This window comes from Cynoglossus semilaevis, unplaced genomic scaffold (genome assembly GCF_000523025.1).
Source record: "Cynoglossus semilaevis isolate Cse_v1.0 unplaced genomic scaffold, Cse_v1.0 scaffold1563, whole genome shotgun sequence".
Taxonomy (NCBI): Eukaryota; Metazoa; Chordata; class Actinopteri; order Pleuronectiformes; family Cynoglossidae; genus Cynoglossus; species Cynoglossus semilaevis.
In genome coordinates, this window is record NW_007585132.1 from 212 (window position 1) to 12,652 (window position 12,441).

The window sequence follows — 12,441 nt, forward strand, 5'->3', positions numbered from 1 at the left end:
TTATACAGGTTTGATTATAGATCATATATAAGAAGTGTACGGTTAATAGTCTACTACTGTGTACTAATATGTACATTAATTTGTATTTTTTCTCTTTAAATGGTCTTATACTTTACATGATTAGTGGATGATTATAGCTCCAAGGACAGGACGTTTATTTTTCACTGAAAAGCTTATTGGTTTGAACCCACCTTCATGCATTGTCCCCAGTAAGCTAGGAAAGTTTAAGACTGTTAAAGCATCAAGTAGACTAAACCATATTTACTCACAATGAAATAATCTTTCAGCCAGCAGAGTGACCATGTGACAAACATCCACTTTTTATAGAGAATCTACAATTTAAACACAGCTCTTTAGTGCTGTACATTTCCTTGTTTATGCTATAAGATACCTTTACAGTTGCACTTCATCTTTGTAAAGAGGGGAAGCGCATTATGGGCAGGATAATAAAGGATGTCAAAATGCAGATATGACATATGGATGGAACTAAGAGACTAATGTAAGATCCTAACACCACACAATCAGTAATTCAAAACAGCTGGAGGAATTAACAAAATAAATAGTACCCACTATTTAAAATGGTTGAACTGACTGAAGCCTGTCTCCCTCATTAACAGCTCACTGTGTTCAGCACTAATGACCACAGCAGCCCCCTGGTATTCACATCTCATTATACTTTATGTGCAATAAGCTGATGAGAAAAGTGGTATTAAATCTTTGAAAGCCCATTAGCAACTGTAATGGATTTTCAGAACATCACCTAACCATCTTATGATAACCATTGTGGCCAGGTTTTATTTTAACCAACAACATGAAACAAAGAAGCAAATTTAAAAAAAAATTGTTGTAAACACTGTATTCACACTCTACTGCTTACAAACACAAATTGGTGCTACTGTATATGGCAATCTACTGTTTTAGTCAGTATGAAACACATGTTCTAAATGAGCATGACAACTTAGTTTTAAATGGCCATGCAGAAAAAGGTAATACTTTGTGATTTATTGCAAAAGCGGGTCAGATACTGTACCTCTTTATTCTTTACAGGTAATAAATGAGTGAAGTGTTAATAAGTGCTACCGTTATTGTAATCAAAGTCGGGGTGCACTGTATATGGCTGTACTTTTTTTTCTGAAGTGGGGCAAAAACGGTTAAGTCTGCATAGCATACAGATATGAGAAACAAAAGAACCACAGAGCATGTTAAATTACCCTTTGGATTGATCTGACTGAACACAAAGTGGTGTGTGATACCATGTCTTCATTTGATGCATTCACACACGGAACAATAACCATTTAAGCAATGTGTGGTTTGTGGTCAGGTTTTAAAATGCAGATGGTACGTTGAGTGTTCTGACTAGTAGCAAGTGCACATTCCCAATGCTGTGTTGTGCGTGTGTCTGAAACGGCTCTTTGTCATTCAGTGCATTTAAAGTCTTCATTCCGTTTTTATAACCACTAGAGTTTGTAACCTGCAGATTAGTATCAGGTTAATGACTGAAATATGCTTTAAGAAAAGCAGGACAGAGAAACATCAGGCTGTGAAAAGTGAGCCCATCAACATGATGTAGAATTTAAATACGTTGGCATAAATGTTGGTGCATTTTTTTAAGCATCGGACTAAGCCCTGTAACTGTTTCCTCACTATTTTTGTCTTAGTGCTGAGCCGACAGCTATGTTTCTGTTTCACACGTAGAGACAGTGAGTACAATCACAATGTAAAAAGCCTTCTTTTCATTACCACAGAAAGGAACCATTTCTTCTGGGCTGTTTTGTTTGTTTGTTAGCAACATCACTTAGAAAATTATAAGACAGATTAGTGATGTTGATGCAAACTGAGCAGCATTGGCGGAGGCTGCAATTTTTTTTTTTTTTTTTGGAGCAAATCATTGTTAATGAATTGTTGGTCTTATTACTTATAGAGATTCTGGTCTGTAATGACAAGATATCAGTTGTTCCCTCATAATTTATGCGCATCTGTAAACAAGTCAGTTTTCTTGTTGCTAGTTCCCTTAATCCAAAGATTTTAGCAGGTATAGGTGTATTTTAGGCTACTGTCAAATGAATAAAGCTGATAAACTCAGACAGAGGACGCTAATCTGCCTTGGATGCTTTGACTTTGGAGGAGGAGCCTCTGAGGTAGGAGTCATAGAAGAACATGGCAAACAGAATCAGGTAGCTGAGGTACATGATGGATCCCCAGGTAATGTTATCCATGTTGGACGGACATTGCACCTCGTTGATCCAAAAGTAAACCAGGCCCAGAACAGTCAGACCCATCACCATTTGCAGGATCTGGGTAGCTGTGATGATCATGGCAAAGGGACGCGGAACCCGCAGCCCAGCAGCCCGAGCAGCGTAGTACGTGTACATGAGAGAATGTACGGCGTAGTTCATGGTCATGAACCAACCGCCTCCTGCCACCTGGTCCTTGTAGGAGTACCAGGAGTAGAGGAGCACGGTGATGTGGTGGTACCAGTGCAGGAAGATGAGACGCTGCTTACGGAGGATAATGAAGACTGTGTCACCTGAGGGAGACAGAGTACAAGAAGTATTTTATAATGAACCAGGGCTAGGCAATGGACAGTTATAACTTAATAAGGAATAATTCGATTTGAAATTAATCTTGTCAGATTGGCATTTTGGTTTTCTCCTGACCTGAATTTATGCTGCGTTCCAACTTATTATGCAAGTGGCTTTAACCAAACAATTCTACAAAACGAATGTAATGAACGTGCCTTTTGGGTAGAACCACATGTTTTCAAGTAAAAGGTTAAAGACTGTGCCATGGGCATAGGTGGAGTACTGAGGTGCAAGTGCTTATACTATTTGGATGGAGGACTGGATTTTGTATATTTCATACATTTGGTATTGCTCCATTCGTGGTTTACAAATCAGCTGGAAGGAATGGATTTTCGTTTGGTAAAAGTGTACTGTTTCAGACTGTGACTGTGGACGTTTGAAGAGAAAGCTCCCCTCATGGATGCATCTCTTGGGATTATTGCTGATAAAACTTTACTGAGAAGAAAGACTTGTGCCAAGGGGCATGTGAATATATGTTTTTAGATATCTTCCATTTATGATTATTGCATATGTGACACCAGGTTGATTTTCTAATAATAAAGATTTTTACTCAACATAACCTTAGCTCATAAAAAAACCCCATAAAGCTCAAATGTGCTCAGACTACAGTGTGTGGCTATGACGGAGCACTAACAGTAGTATGTTGACTTTACTCAGAAGAGCACAGCAGGTATGTGTTCAAGAAGCCTTACCCAGTTCAGGGGCTTTGCTGAGAACAAAGGCGTACGCCCAGAATTTAGTGATGGGGGCACTATAAAAACTGGAATCACACACTGATTGTCTGAAGCCGCTGTTGGTGAGGACATGAAGCATGTAGAGTCCGGTCCTAACAGCCCCTATGATGCTGTCAACACACAACAGGAGAACAGGCAGATTTGGTTACTGACACTGGTCTTTTAAAGATTGAAGGTAGGGATTAGGATTAGAGTGAGCTCACAGATTCTGCACTGATGAGAGTTTTACAGCGTGCCTTTGATCTGACCCTACAATTGGGTCATAACCTGTCCAGATGCCCTTAACAGAGATTGCAATTGTCTGGCTTTTTAGTTTTTATAGTAGGAATCATAAAAAAAAACATTTTTCTTTGACAATAATACTTATGCTGTGACAGATTCTCTCACTGCATGGCATTTGTTTGAGAAAGCCTTGTTGTAACTCACCTGAAGATGGCGAGACTGAGAGACCACAGCACTAGTGGCCGTCGCAGATTTAGCTTTGGTCTTTCCCTCATGAAATGCTGACCGGCAAATACGAACACAGCATACAGGGCACAGAACATGAAGGACTTGTTCCTGTAAATAAGAGAATCAAATTAGCACATCCTATTATCACTTATGATTAATAAGATTACAATAGCTCCCTAACATCTAACTTATTTAACAACTAAAAGTTAGATTTTTTTGGAAAGCTTCTAAAGATAAAAATGTATCTCACATGACAAAGACAAACAAAAGCAGTATTCAAAACCTGTTGTGACATTTTTACACCTTTGAAAAATACTCAATCTTTAGGCAAAGCTCCTCTAATCTTTGGAACCATTATTTCTCCACTGCAATGCTGTAGTTGACTAACAAAAGATTTTTTTTAACCACATGTTCTTCACCTCATTTGATTTTGAAAGACACGATAGACAGTGTTGTAAACTGGAATCTGGTTTAACATGGTTGCATTGTTGGAAGCCAGTTTGGAAAAGAGTTTGGAAACCAGTTTTCTAGTTCCAATTTGAGTGAGAAAAAAACTAAGGCCAAACTAAATGTAATTATAGTGTCAATCTGTTACTGTTGATTTTATGGAGACCCAGTACACAGTGATAAAAGTGTAAAGTGACCTCCACGTCACCACGTTCTTAACCATTATCTTTATTGGCCTGGCAACAGAAGAAGAGTGAGTTGCCCTGAGACTGACCCTGTGTCACCACCCTCATCAGACAGAGGTGACAGCACAGCTGTACTGCCATTATGTAAAGGTATTACACAATTAACCAGGGCAAAGTGACAGAATAGCTGCAATTTAATGTATCTCTCTGCTTTATTAGGGGATTGTGTCAGTTACAAGGCTGCAGCATACATATAGATAAGTACAGGCCAGGGACATAAAATATTAGTGATGCACCCCTATCAGGACCACCTGAGTTATAGGGAGTGTGAAAGAAGGGAGAGACAGAGAGAGTTTCAGCAGAGCTAACATTGCAGAAGGAAGATCTGCGGCTCATTAATACTGCAGACTGCAGCACAGTGGTGCAAGATGATGCTCTACTTTAATTACACTCAGCTCTGGGTTTCTGCCTGAGACTTTACATGCTGATATATGTAAATGTATATGTAATGTACTGTATGTGTGTGTTACATGCTGATATATGTAAACGTATATGTAATGTACTGTATGTGTGTGTGGATCTAGCATGTGGAAATTAGACATCATTATCTAATTATACATAGTATAATATTGTATATCAGTATTATTTTGACTGGAGCAGTGGTGGATTAGTTGTTAAGGAAGCGGACTTGGGTCTGGAAGGTTTCAGGTTTGAGTCCACCCTCTGCCAGGTTACCACTGAGGTGCTCTGAGCATGGCACCGTCCTCACACACTGCTCCACAGGCTCTTAAAGCTGCCCACTGTTCACTTTGGTGATGGGTTAAAAGCAGAGGTCACATTTGGTTGTGTGCAGTGGTGTGCTGTGTCACAATGACAAGGAGTTCACTTTCCTTTCCTGGTTGCATATTATTCCGATAACACTATTTATCACATCAGTTCCTACAGAGCAGAAATTACATTAACTTTAGAAACCATAATATCATACTATTCTTAAATGGGTTGTTTTGTTGTTATTAAGTATCTAAAAAGAATTCACGTCAGGTGGTTAAATAATATTAACTGTCTTTGTTTCCTGAGTTTTTAGTGTATTTTGTGTACCATAGCTCCAGTTTGATTGAGTAGATAGTGTCTCAGGGTCTGGGCCTTACTGAAAAGCTTCTTTTCTACAATGAAAGACATGTACCTGTAAAGTATTAAAGGACAGGAGCCTTACTCACACTGAATGCCTACACGCACATGGGGCTGAAAAATGTGGTCGTACTTGGTTTCCCAGTAGGGAATTGTGTAATAAGAATCACTCCCTCCTCAGACGAATCCCTATTGGCTAAAAAGGAGGAACTTTTCATAACCAGGTGTGGTGCAAGAATAAAAAAGGAAATGAAATGCATCCAATTCTATTGTTAAAAAGCGACATCCTAAAATGGCATATTCCTTTATCCTGAGGTTTGGACATCAGTCAACACCTCTTATAGTTTAAAAAAAGTGCAAGTTACATAAACAAAAGTATGTGATGAATGTGTGGTGTCTGGCACTGGGCACTAGTTCATGTTGTGCAGAGCTTGTAATGATAATTTGTGCATATTAAGGGTGGAAAGTATTGTCCTTCTTAACCCTCCTGGCTGTTTTATGTATTGGACAATTTTATTTGGTTATTACACTGAAGTATGATTATGACTACTTTCACCTAGTACACTGCACACTGTTTTTTGTATAACAGTATGCAGAGACAACTTGTTCAAAACAAGTCAGAGCAGAGATGACTCGTAGCATAAGCAATCTCAAAGGTATCTGATTTAAAGTGATTGAAATGGAATTTTTATTTCTTTAGATAACGTTGGATTAAATGTGATGTTTCAACTATAACACAGGTTTCTTCCTGCTTTAATGTCGCTACATTAGATGTAGCGACATTAAAGCAGGAAGCTCCGATTAGAATACAATGACGAAGAGACATGGCTCCACATGGCTCCACATGGCCAAAACTGTGGCGGATGTAGGACAAAAAGTACTATTTGAAGCCCACCACCCCCTGTGCACACTACCGGTGCAAAGGAGGAGGATACGATGGATGAGGACGACGGAGAAGAGATTATGAGGAATCTATGTGATTACATTTTTTGTTATCATTGTGCGTTAGACTCACCAGTGCACCTGCATCCACTCGAAGGCTTGTTGTTCGTCGAAACGCCGCTCGAATTCATATCCCGCCGGTGAGGTGTCGTTCATTTTGCCGGTTTTCCTTTCGCTTTCAAAGTCCACCTTCTAGAAAAATCTGTGGGTTAGAGACAGACCAAACTGCGCCGTACTGTCCTGCAAACACCGAGGGTGGAGTACACACTGCAGCGGTGTCTCTATTCAGCTGATATTAGCCGCAATGTCAGCGGTCAGAGTCCTTGCTTACAAGAGGATGCGGTTCCTGGAGATTTACTGTACATTCCCCTATAAGTACCTCGCTGTCCACGTCCAGGAAGCAACAAAGCTTCCCCCGGAGAACTTCAAAATAAAACAGCTGATCTCAACTGTATCCGGCTCATAAGTCAAGATTTAAAAAAAAATCAGTAATGTTGTATGACTACCACTGTGTAATGATGCACGTATTGAGACTGCGTGCATGATTTTATTTTTTATTTGTACTTGTATTTTATTACATATTTATGTTGTAAAGGAGTGAGGACACAAGAGTAATCTGTGGATATTACTAACACCTTTGACATATGATGCTTTTGTCATTTGTGGGTTTCTTATACGCAAAACTTAATAATAATAATAATAATAATTTTGTTTTCGTCACAATTCTGTTATCTTTATTAGTCCCAAAATCTGTATGCTTGATGTTTCATTGGAATGTGTGAAAAAGGGCACTGAGTCACTTGCTGTGAATGAGAAGCAGTGAAGTTACGTAAGACGCCGAGCAGCTCTGAGCATGTCTAGGTCTGACTTACCAAAAGGGCAAAGATAACCAGGTTCATGATGTTGCAAACCAGATACAGAATATCGACATTGCCTTGACTGTTTCAAATGAACACTCTGTAACCTAGATTTGATGACGTGTATAAAACATGAGAAGGTAAAACAGCTAGTATTGAGATTTAGAAAACAGTTGTAAAAATAAGAAAATAACAACACTATAAACTCTGCCAAATTGAGCCACATAATAAAAATGTATATTTTGACATTGAGGTATTTGAAAACATTAATCAAAGTTAAACCCAAAGAAAATATTTATTAATGTAGTTGCCACATTGGACATGGGCCCCTTGTTTCATGTATTTGTAACTGGGTATTACAAAGAAATGTTTAAAATGATCTACATACGAAAAAAAAGACAGACCAGGACAAATGTAGAAAATAAAAAATCTTGGACAGTTATAGAGTGCCATAACTATATTACTACTTGTGAAGTCAAAACATTAGACCCTGAGAATATTTCAGGAGTATTTGTTAGTTGACGTAATGTTAAATGTTTACAACAAACAATTGGATAAGAAAGAGACTGTAATTCTGTAAAGTCCAATAGAACGTTTGCTTGGGTGCCATCTGCTGGACAAGGTCATAAATAAGTGTCTGCTCTCGTAGTGTAAGTGTGAAAACGCTGTTTCCAAACTGGGCCCTGCTTCTTATTACATGCAGCATTCTGAACACACGGGGACGTAAATGCACTTTACTGTCAGGGAGTTAACGAGAGTCAGTGAAAGGACAGAAAAGTGTAAACACTAAATCTTTCAGCAGCATCAACACGTAATTTTAGTCCTCTTCATCAGAATATGTAGTTCCCTGTTTTTGCCAGTAAGTGGCAGCTAAGAGCAGTGAATACCAGCTTCATTTTCTCTGCACCTAAAAGTGCTCTGCATTTCATCAAACAGCATGGTTAACCTATTAGAATTCAATATCTGTTTTTTTTTTGTGTGTGTTTTTTTAACACTTTAAATAGAAAAATACCGATACAGGTGTAAGATGTTTGGTATTGTTACGCTATATAACAACAGTCAATCAGACAATTTGACTGATAAGCAGTACAGAGTACACTATGGTCATGACCCAAACGATGAAAGGAAGGCTGGAGCAGACAACATATACAATAAAGACTGCAAACAAACACTGCATCCAAAGATTACTGTGTTTAACACCTGCTGTGTTAAGTACAATTTTAGATTCACTCTAATAATTTTTTTTCTGCTTTCTCTTTGCAGGGGCACCTGGATCATAAGAATAAAGGGCTGCTACAGGTTTAACGAAAACATGCATATCTACCACTAGGTGTTGCTAAATCTGACACACTGCACTTCTAGTTTGCCAAAAAAAATTCAAAAAAGTTTCAGCTGAGCAATCTCTGACTTAAAAACGCTCAGTCAGAGATATAATACTATCATAACATTAATAATTACTTTTGTCACCTTTTGTTGAAGAAAACAAACACATATTTAACAGTTTATAGATGATTTTAGTGAATGATTCTGATTTTAGTTTATCATAGTCTTGCCATAGTCATTGAACAAAATTTGTTAAGGGATATATTTTTTAATTGTGTTGCCTGCACGAGCCTATGCAGGTTATTTATGGCTAGTGCAGCTTTATCTGATAAGATCTGCAACTAAGATGACTATGACAAATGACAAATGACTATTATCTTTATCTGATAAGATCTGCAACTAAGAAAACCCAATGAAGGAGGCAGGTACTGGGCATGCCCCGACCGATGGGGAGGGAGAGAGGAGGAGGAGGAAGGGAAGGGTGAGTGAGGCATTGAAAGAGAGAGAGAGTCGGGGAAGAAGTCGACGATTATATTTCTTTCCCACATGCAGCTTTACGTCAGAGTCCACCCATACAGCCACATCACCTACAGCACTCTGACACGCGTGGCGCTGTCGAAGCGGTTGTTCATGCACCGCAGTGAGCTGCCTGCAGCAGACTGCGATGCAACAGCATCTCATCATCAGTGGACCCGCTGGGATTAACGCTGCTTCTACTGCTGCTGCAGACACTGATGCTGCTGATGCTCCGCAGATACTATCACCTGGTGAGTGGATTTTTCAGATTTTCTTAGTGAAACATGCTTTTACGTGGTTCTAGTGCTTCCCCATTACTGAGCTGCAGCGCTGCCTCATACCAATGCAGCAAGTGCATCACAACTTGGTCCAGGTACGGCGAGTGTTTTCACTGCATCACAGTGACACATCCAGAAGGACCTGTGAGATGCACACAGAGGTCAGTGACGCATCCGTGCGCAGACGTGCACTCTGGCTCCAGTCAAGTTTTGCCCTTGTCATGAGAAGTTACCAGTGGAGTGGTTTTGAAGTGAGCGTGTACGTGAGCAGATTTCATTAGACCAGTGCATGTACCTGTCCACAGGGGACATATACAGTAGGTGATTGCAGAGACATGCTGTCTATATATCACCCACTGTCCCATGGTCGGTAATAGGTAATCGTATCTGCACATTTTTGCTTATCTGCTTGCACAAAAACAAACAAACAAAGGGGAAAAAAAACACTGTCATTACAGGTAACCTGGTAAATTCGGTTCCTTTGGATAAAAAATATGGTTGGGTAGTCTATCCACATCCCTTTTTATAGTAATTAGGCAATGATTAAACGTGTGTTGTCTATGTGTTAGTCTTACTTAGTGGGCTGTTAGTCCAGTAGGTAGGATGATGTCCACAACAACGCAGATGCCAACGCAGATGTGTTGGTTCCAACTTCTATGAAATGTGATTATGTTAGAAGCAAGGACAATGTATAGTACTTGCCTTGTACTTGTTTCTAACACCAAAAATACCTCTGTTAGATCGGTGAAACTTAGTGAAAGGGAAATCTGAAAGTCACATGACATATACAGTGTGTCTTCTTCCATCACACTGGGCATTGAGTTCATTCCTCTCCACACACATGAGCAGCTTGACCTTCTGCTTAATGATGACCCTATTTACTGACTGATCCACCTTTAAAGTGGTTCTAGTTCGTGGAGGATATTCTAATGCCTACGTTGGGGAAAAGTGTGTGTCTGACATGTTGCTGAGTAGAATATAATATAGGAAATAAATTAGCTAGGAAAAAGCTATTGATTTTTCCTTTGTAGATGTTTTTAATTGACATGATCAACTATGTCTCTTCACGATGCTCCTGATGACAAATCGCACTGCAGTCACATTCTTGTCTCCTCTGCTGCTGCAGACAGGACGAATCTGTCAGTTGACCCTGTCAAATGTCCCCCTATATCTTCCATTTGCAGTCACCAAGGACAGCTGGAAGCATTTTGTCTTCATTTGTTTCACACTTCAAAAATCCCCCATCTGGGGCTCAGTCTAGACTCTGTCCCTGGGTCTCAGTATATATGATGTAGTTAGGAGGGGGGTTGAAAAAAGACCCCTTTATTTCTACCTTTTCTGGACAGAGAGAAGAAAAACACACACATACGCACACAAAGGTATACACATCCACTGCATCATGTTTGCTGCAAGATTTCTGGTCCCAGTGGAATCAGCTGCTCTCAAATTTAACTTTTTCCTGTTTGTTTTCAAAACACAGGAAATGTAAAAATGTCTATTTTAATTCTAAATATAAATATGACACGTGACTTAAAACTGTAATAAAAAACTATCAGGACCGTGAAGGCCATATTCTTAGTTTACTGTTTCAAAGTGAAGTTGGTTATGTAATTGTTAAGAAACATGAACCTATTCAAAATAAAGAGTGGAAAATTTGATTTTGTAAATTCTGGAAAATAATCGGAATGAAATCATCTCTTCATTTTACCAAGAGGCCAACAGGCCTACATTTATTATTTATAATTGACTAATTGTAACCATTATCTACATGTGAACCAAATTAAAGTGAATGACTCAGGATGTATTAATGGATTTTAAACAATAATGAATATGTTGAAATCATTACAAAAAGAGAACATCAGAAGCTTTATAATAAATTGTTCTGATTTATCCATATCTTTAATGGTTATCACTAAAAACCCTTCCTCACTGAAGAGTAAGACGATCAACCATCTCTCTGTGTACAGATGGTGTAAGATAAACACCATTAGGGAACGGAGCTTGTTTTTTTTTTCTTCCCACGTCCGTTTTTATTTATTCCTACATTCTCCCACTCTTCACTGCATCACTCATAGTTAGCTGGTTTGTTAAGAAGTCACTGTAGCAGTAATAAAGATCTGAATGTGTTGTTTCTGTGCCTTCTCTCCATAATAGCCAATACTGGAAGCCAAGAATATGTTTTGAAGGTACAGGAGTGGGAGTGTTTAGTAGGTGAGAGTGCTGGCAATGAAAGAGGCCTTTTAGCATTTGGATAGGAGTGAGCTTGTGTGATGATGGCGAGCATTAGCATTTTACAATCCTTCTGTGTTTTCCTATAATGGGTGACTGTCTGCTCTCACAGCCACTCCAATCTGTGAAGTTCTTCTGTACATTGGCGGTGGTGCATAACCAGTACTTTGCAGTGGCCTGGATCCTGTGTGATTAATGACAAGCAAATCTGTTGTACAGGCACTTTCTCTTCGTTACATGCTGATATTCGCTCTGCGTTTGTCACACTGGCGGAAGACAGTGCAATCAGTGTATGGAGATGTAGGCTTCATCTGGCCGTTTGGTTACTTTTCACCGCCAGTAATTGATTTTCTTTGATGGGCTTGGATGTTTGTTGAGGTGTCCAGTCTATCTGGTTTCACAGGGTTTACCCATGGAGTGGAAGATGTACAAATAAGACAAAAAATGCAATGGATTCCCAAGTTTAGAACGAGAACAAATAGAAACTGTAGATGTGTAATTTGCTGCACGTGTACAGCTGGATTCACCACTAGTGGTTTGAGGGTGGTACTGATGCACATCTTTGTTTGCTCCAAGGCACAATTTGTTCCCATTTAACTTAAAGGGCAACTCTATTGTTTCGGAACAAAAGGGAGAAAAAATGGTACGGGACTCCTTTTCATGTTCCCACTACACTGTAACTGGTGGTTTTTGTTTAGTAAACATTTCCAAAATGCTAAATGTTTTTAAAAAATTCTCCCTCAGGTAAGTATAAATGACTTGGATATGAA

At 39.2% G+C, this 12,441-nt stretch overlaps 2 protein-coding genes across 3 annotated transcripts in view; one reads left to right on the forward strand and one right to left on the reverse strand.

The window, feature by feature from the left end:
* Nucleotides 1-829: 829 nt before the first annotated feature.
* Nucleotides 830-8,214, reverse strand: LOC103398846 (elongation of very long chain fatty acids protein 6-like). Its single transcript, XM_008337592.3, has 4 exons — nucleotides 6,542-8,214; nucleotides 3,743-3,874; nucleotides 3,275-3,426; nucleotides 830-2,527 (listed from the first exon to the last, which is right to left on the reverse strand). Exons 1-4 carry the CDS (start codon nucleotides 6,622-6,624, stop codon nucleotides 2,094-2,096), a joined length of 801 nt encoding a protein of 266 aa, XP_008335814.1. The 5' UTR covers nucleotides 6,625-8,214; the 3' UTR covers nucleotides 830-2,093.
* An 810-nt stretch (nucleotides 8,215-9,024) lies between these two features.
* LOC103398847 (PH and SEC7 domain-containing protein 1-like) overlaps nucleotides 9,025-12,441 on the forward strand; it is a 52,944-nt gene continuing 49,527 nt past the window's right edge. For both annotated transcript variants that reach the window (XR_003049080.1, XM_017030943.2), the window contains exon 1: nucleotides 9,025-9,415. The gene's annotated coding sequence lies outside the window, so the exon portion shown is untranslated. The remainder of the gene's footprint in view (nucleotides 9,416-12,441) is intronic.

Coding starts and splice junctions, on each gene's coding strand:
- LOC103398846 (XM_008337592.3), bottom strand. CDS start 6,624: ATGAACGACACCTCACCGGCGGGATATGAATTCGAGCGGCGTTTCGAC. Junction 3,875..6,541: donor GAGTGGATGCAGGTGCACTG/GTGAGTCTAACG, acceptor TCTTATTTACAG/GAACAAGTCCTTCATGTTCT. Junction 3,427..3,742: donor CTCAGTCTCGCCATCTTCAG/GTGAGTTACAAC, acceptor GTGTGTTGACAG/CATCATAGGGGCTGTTAGGA.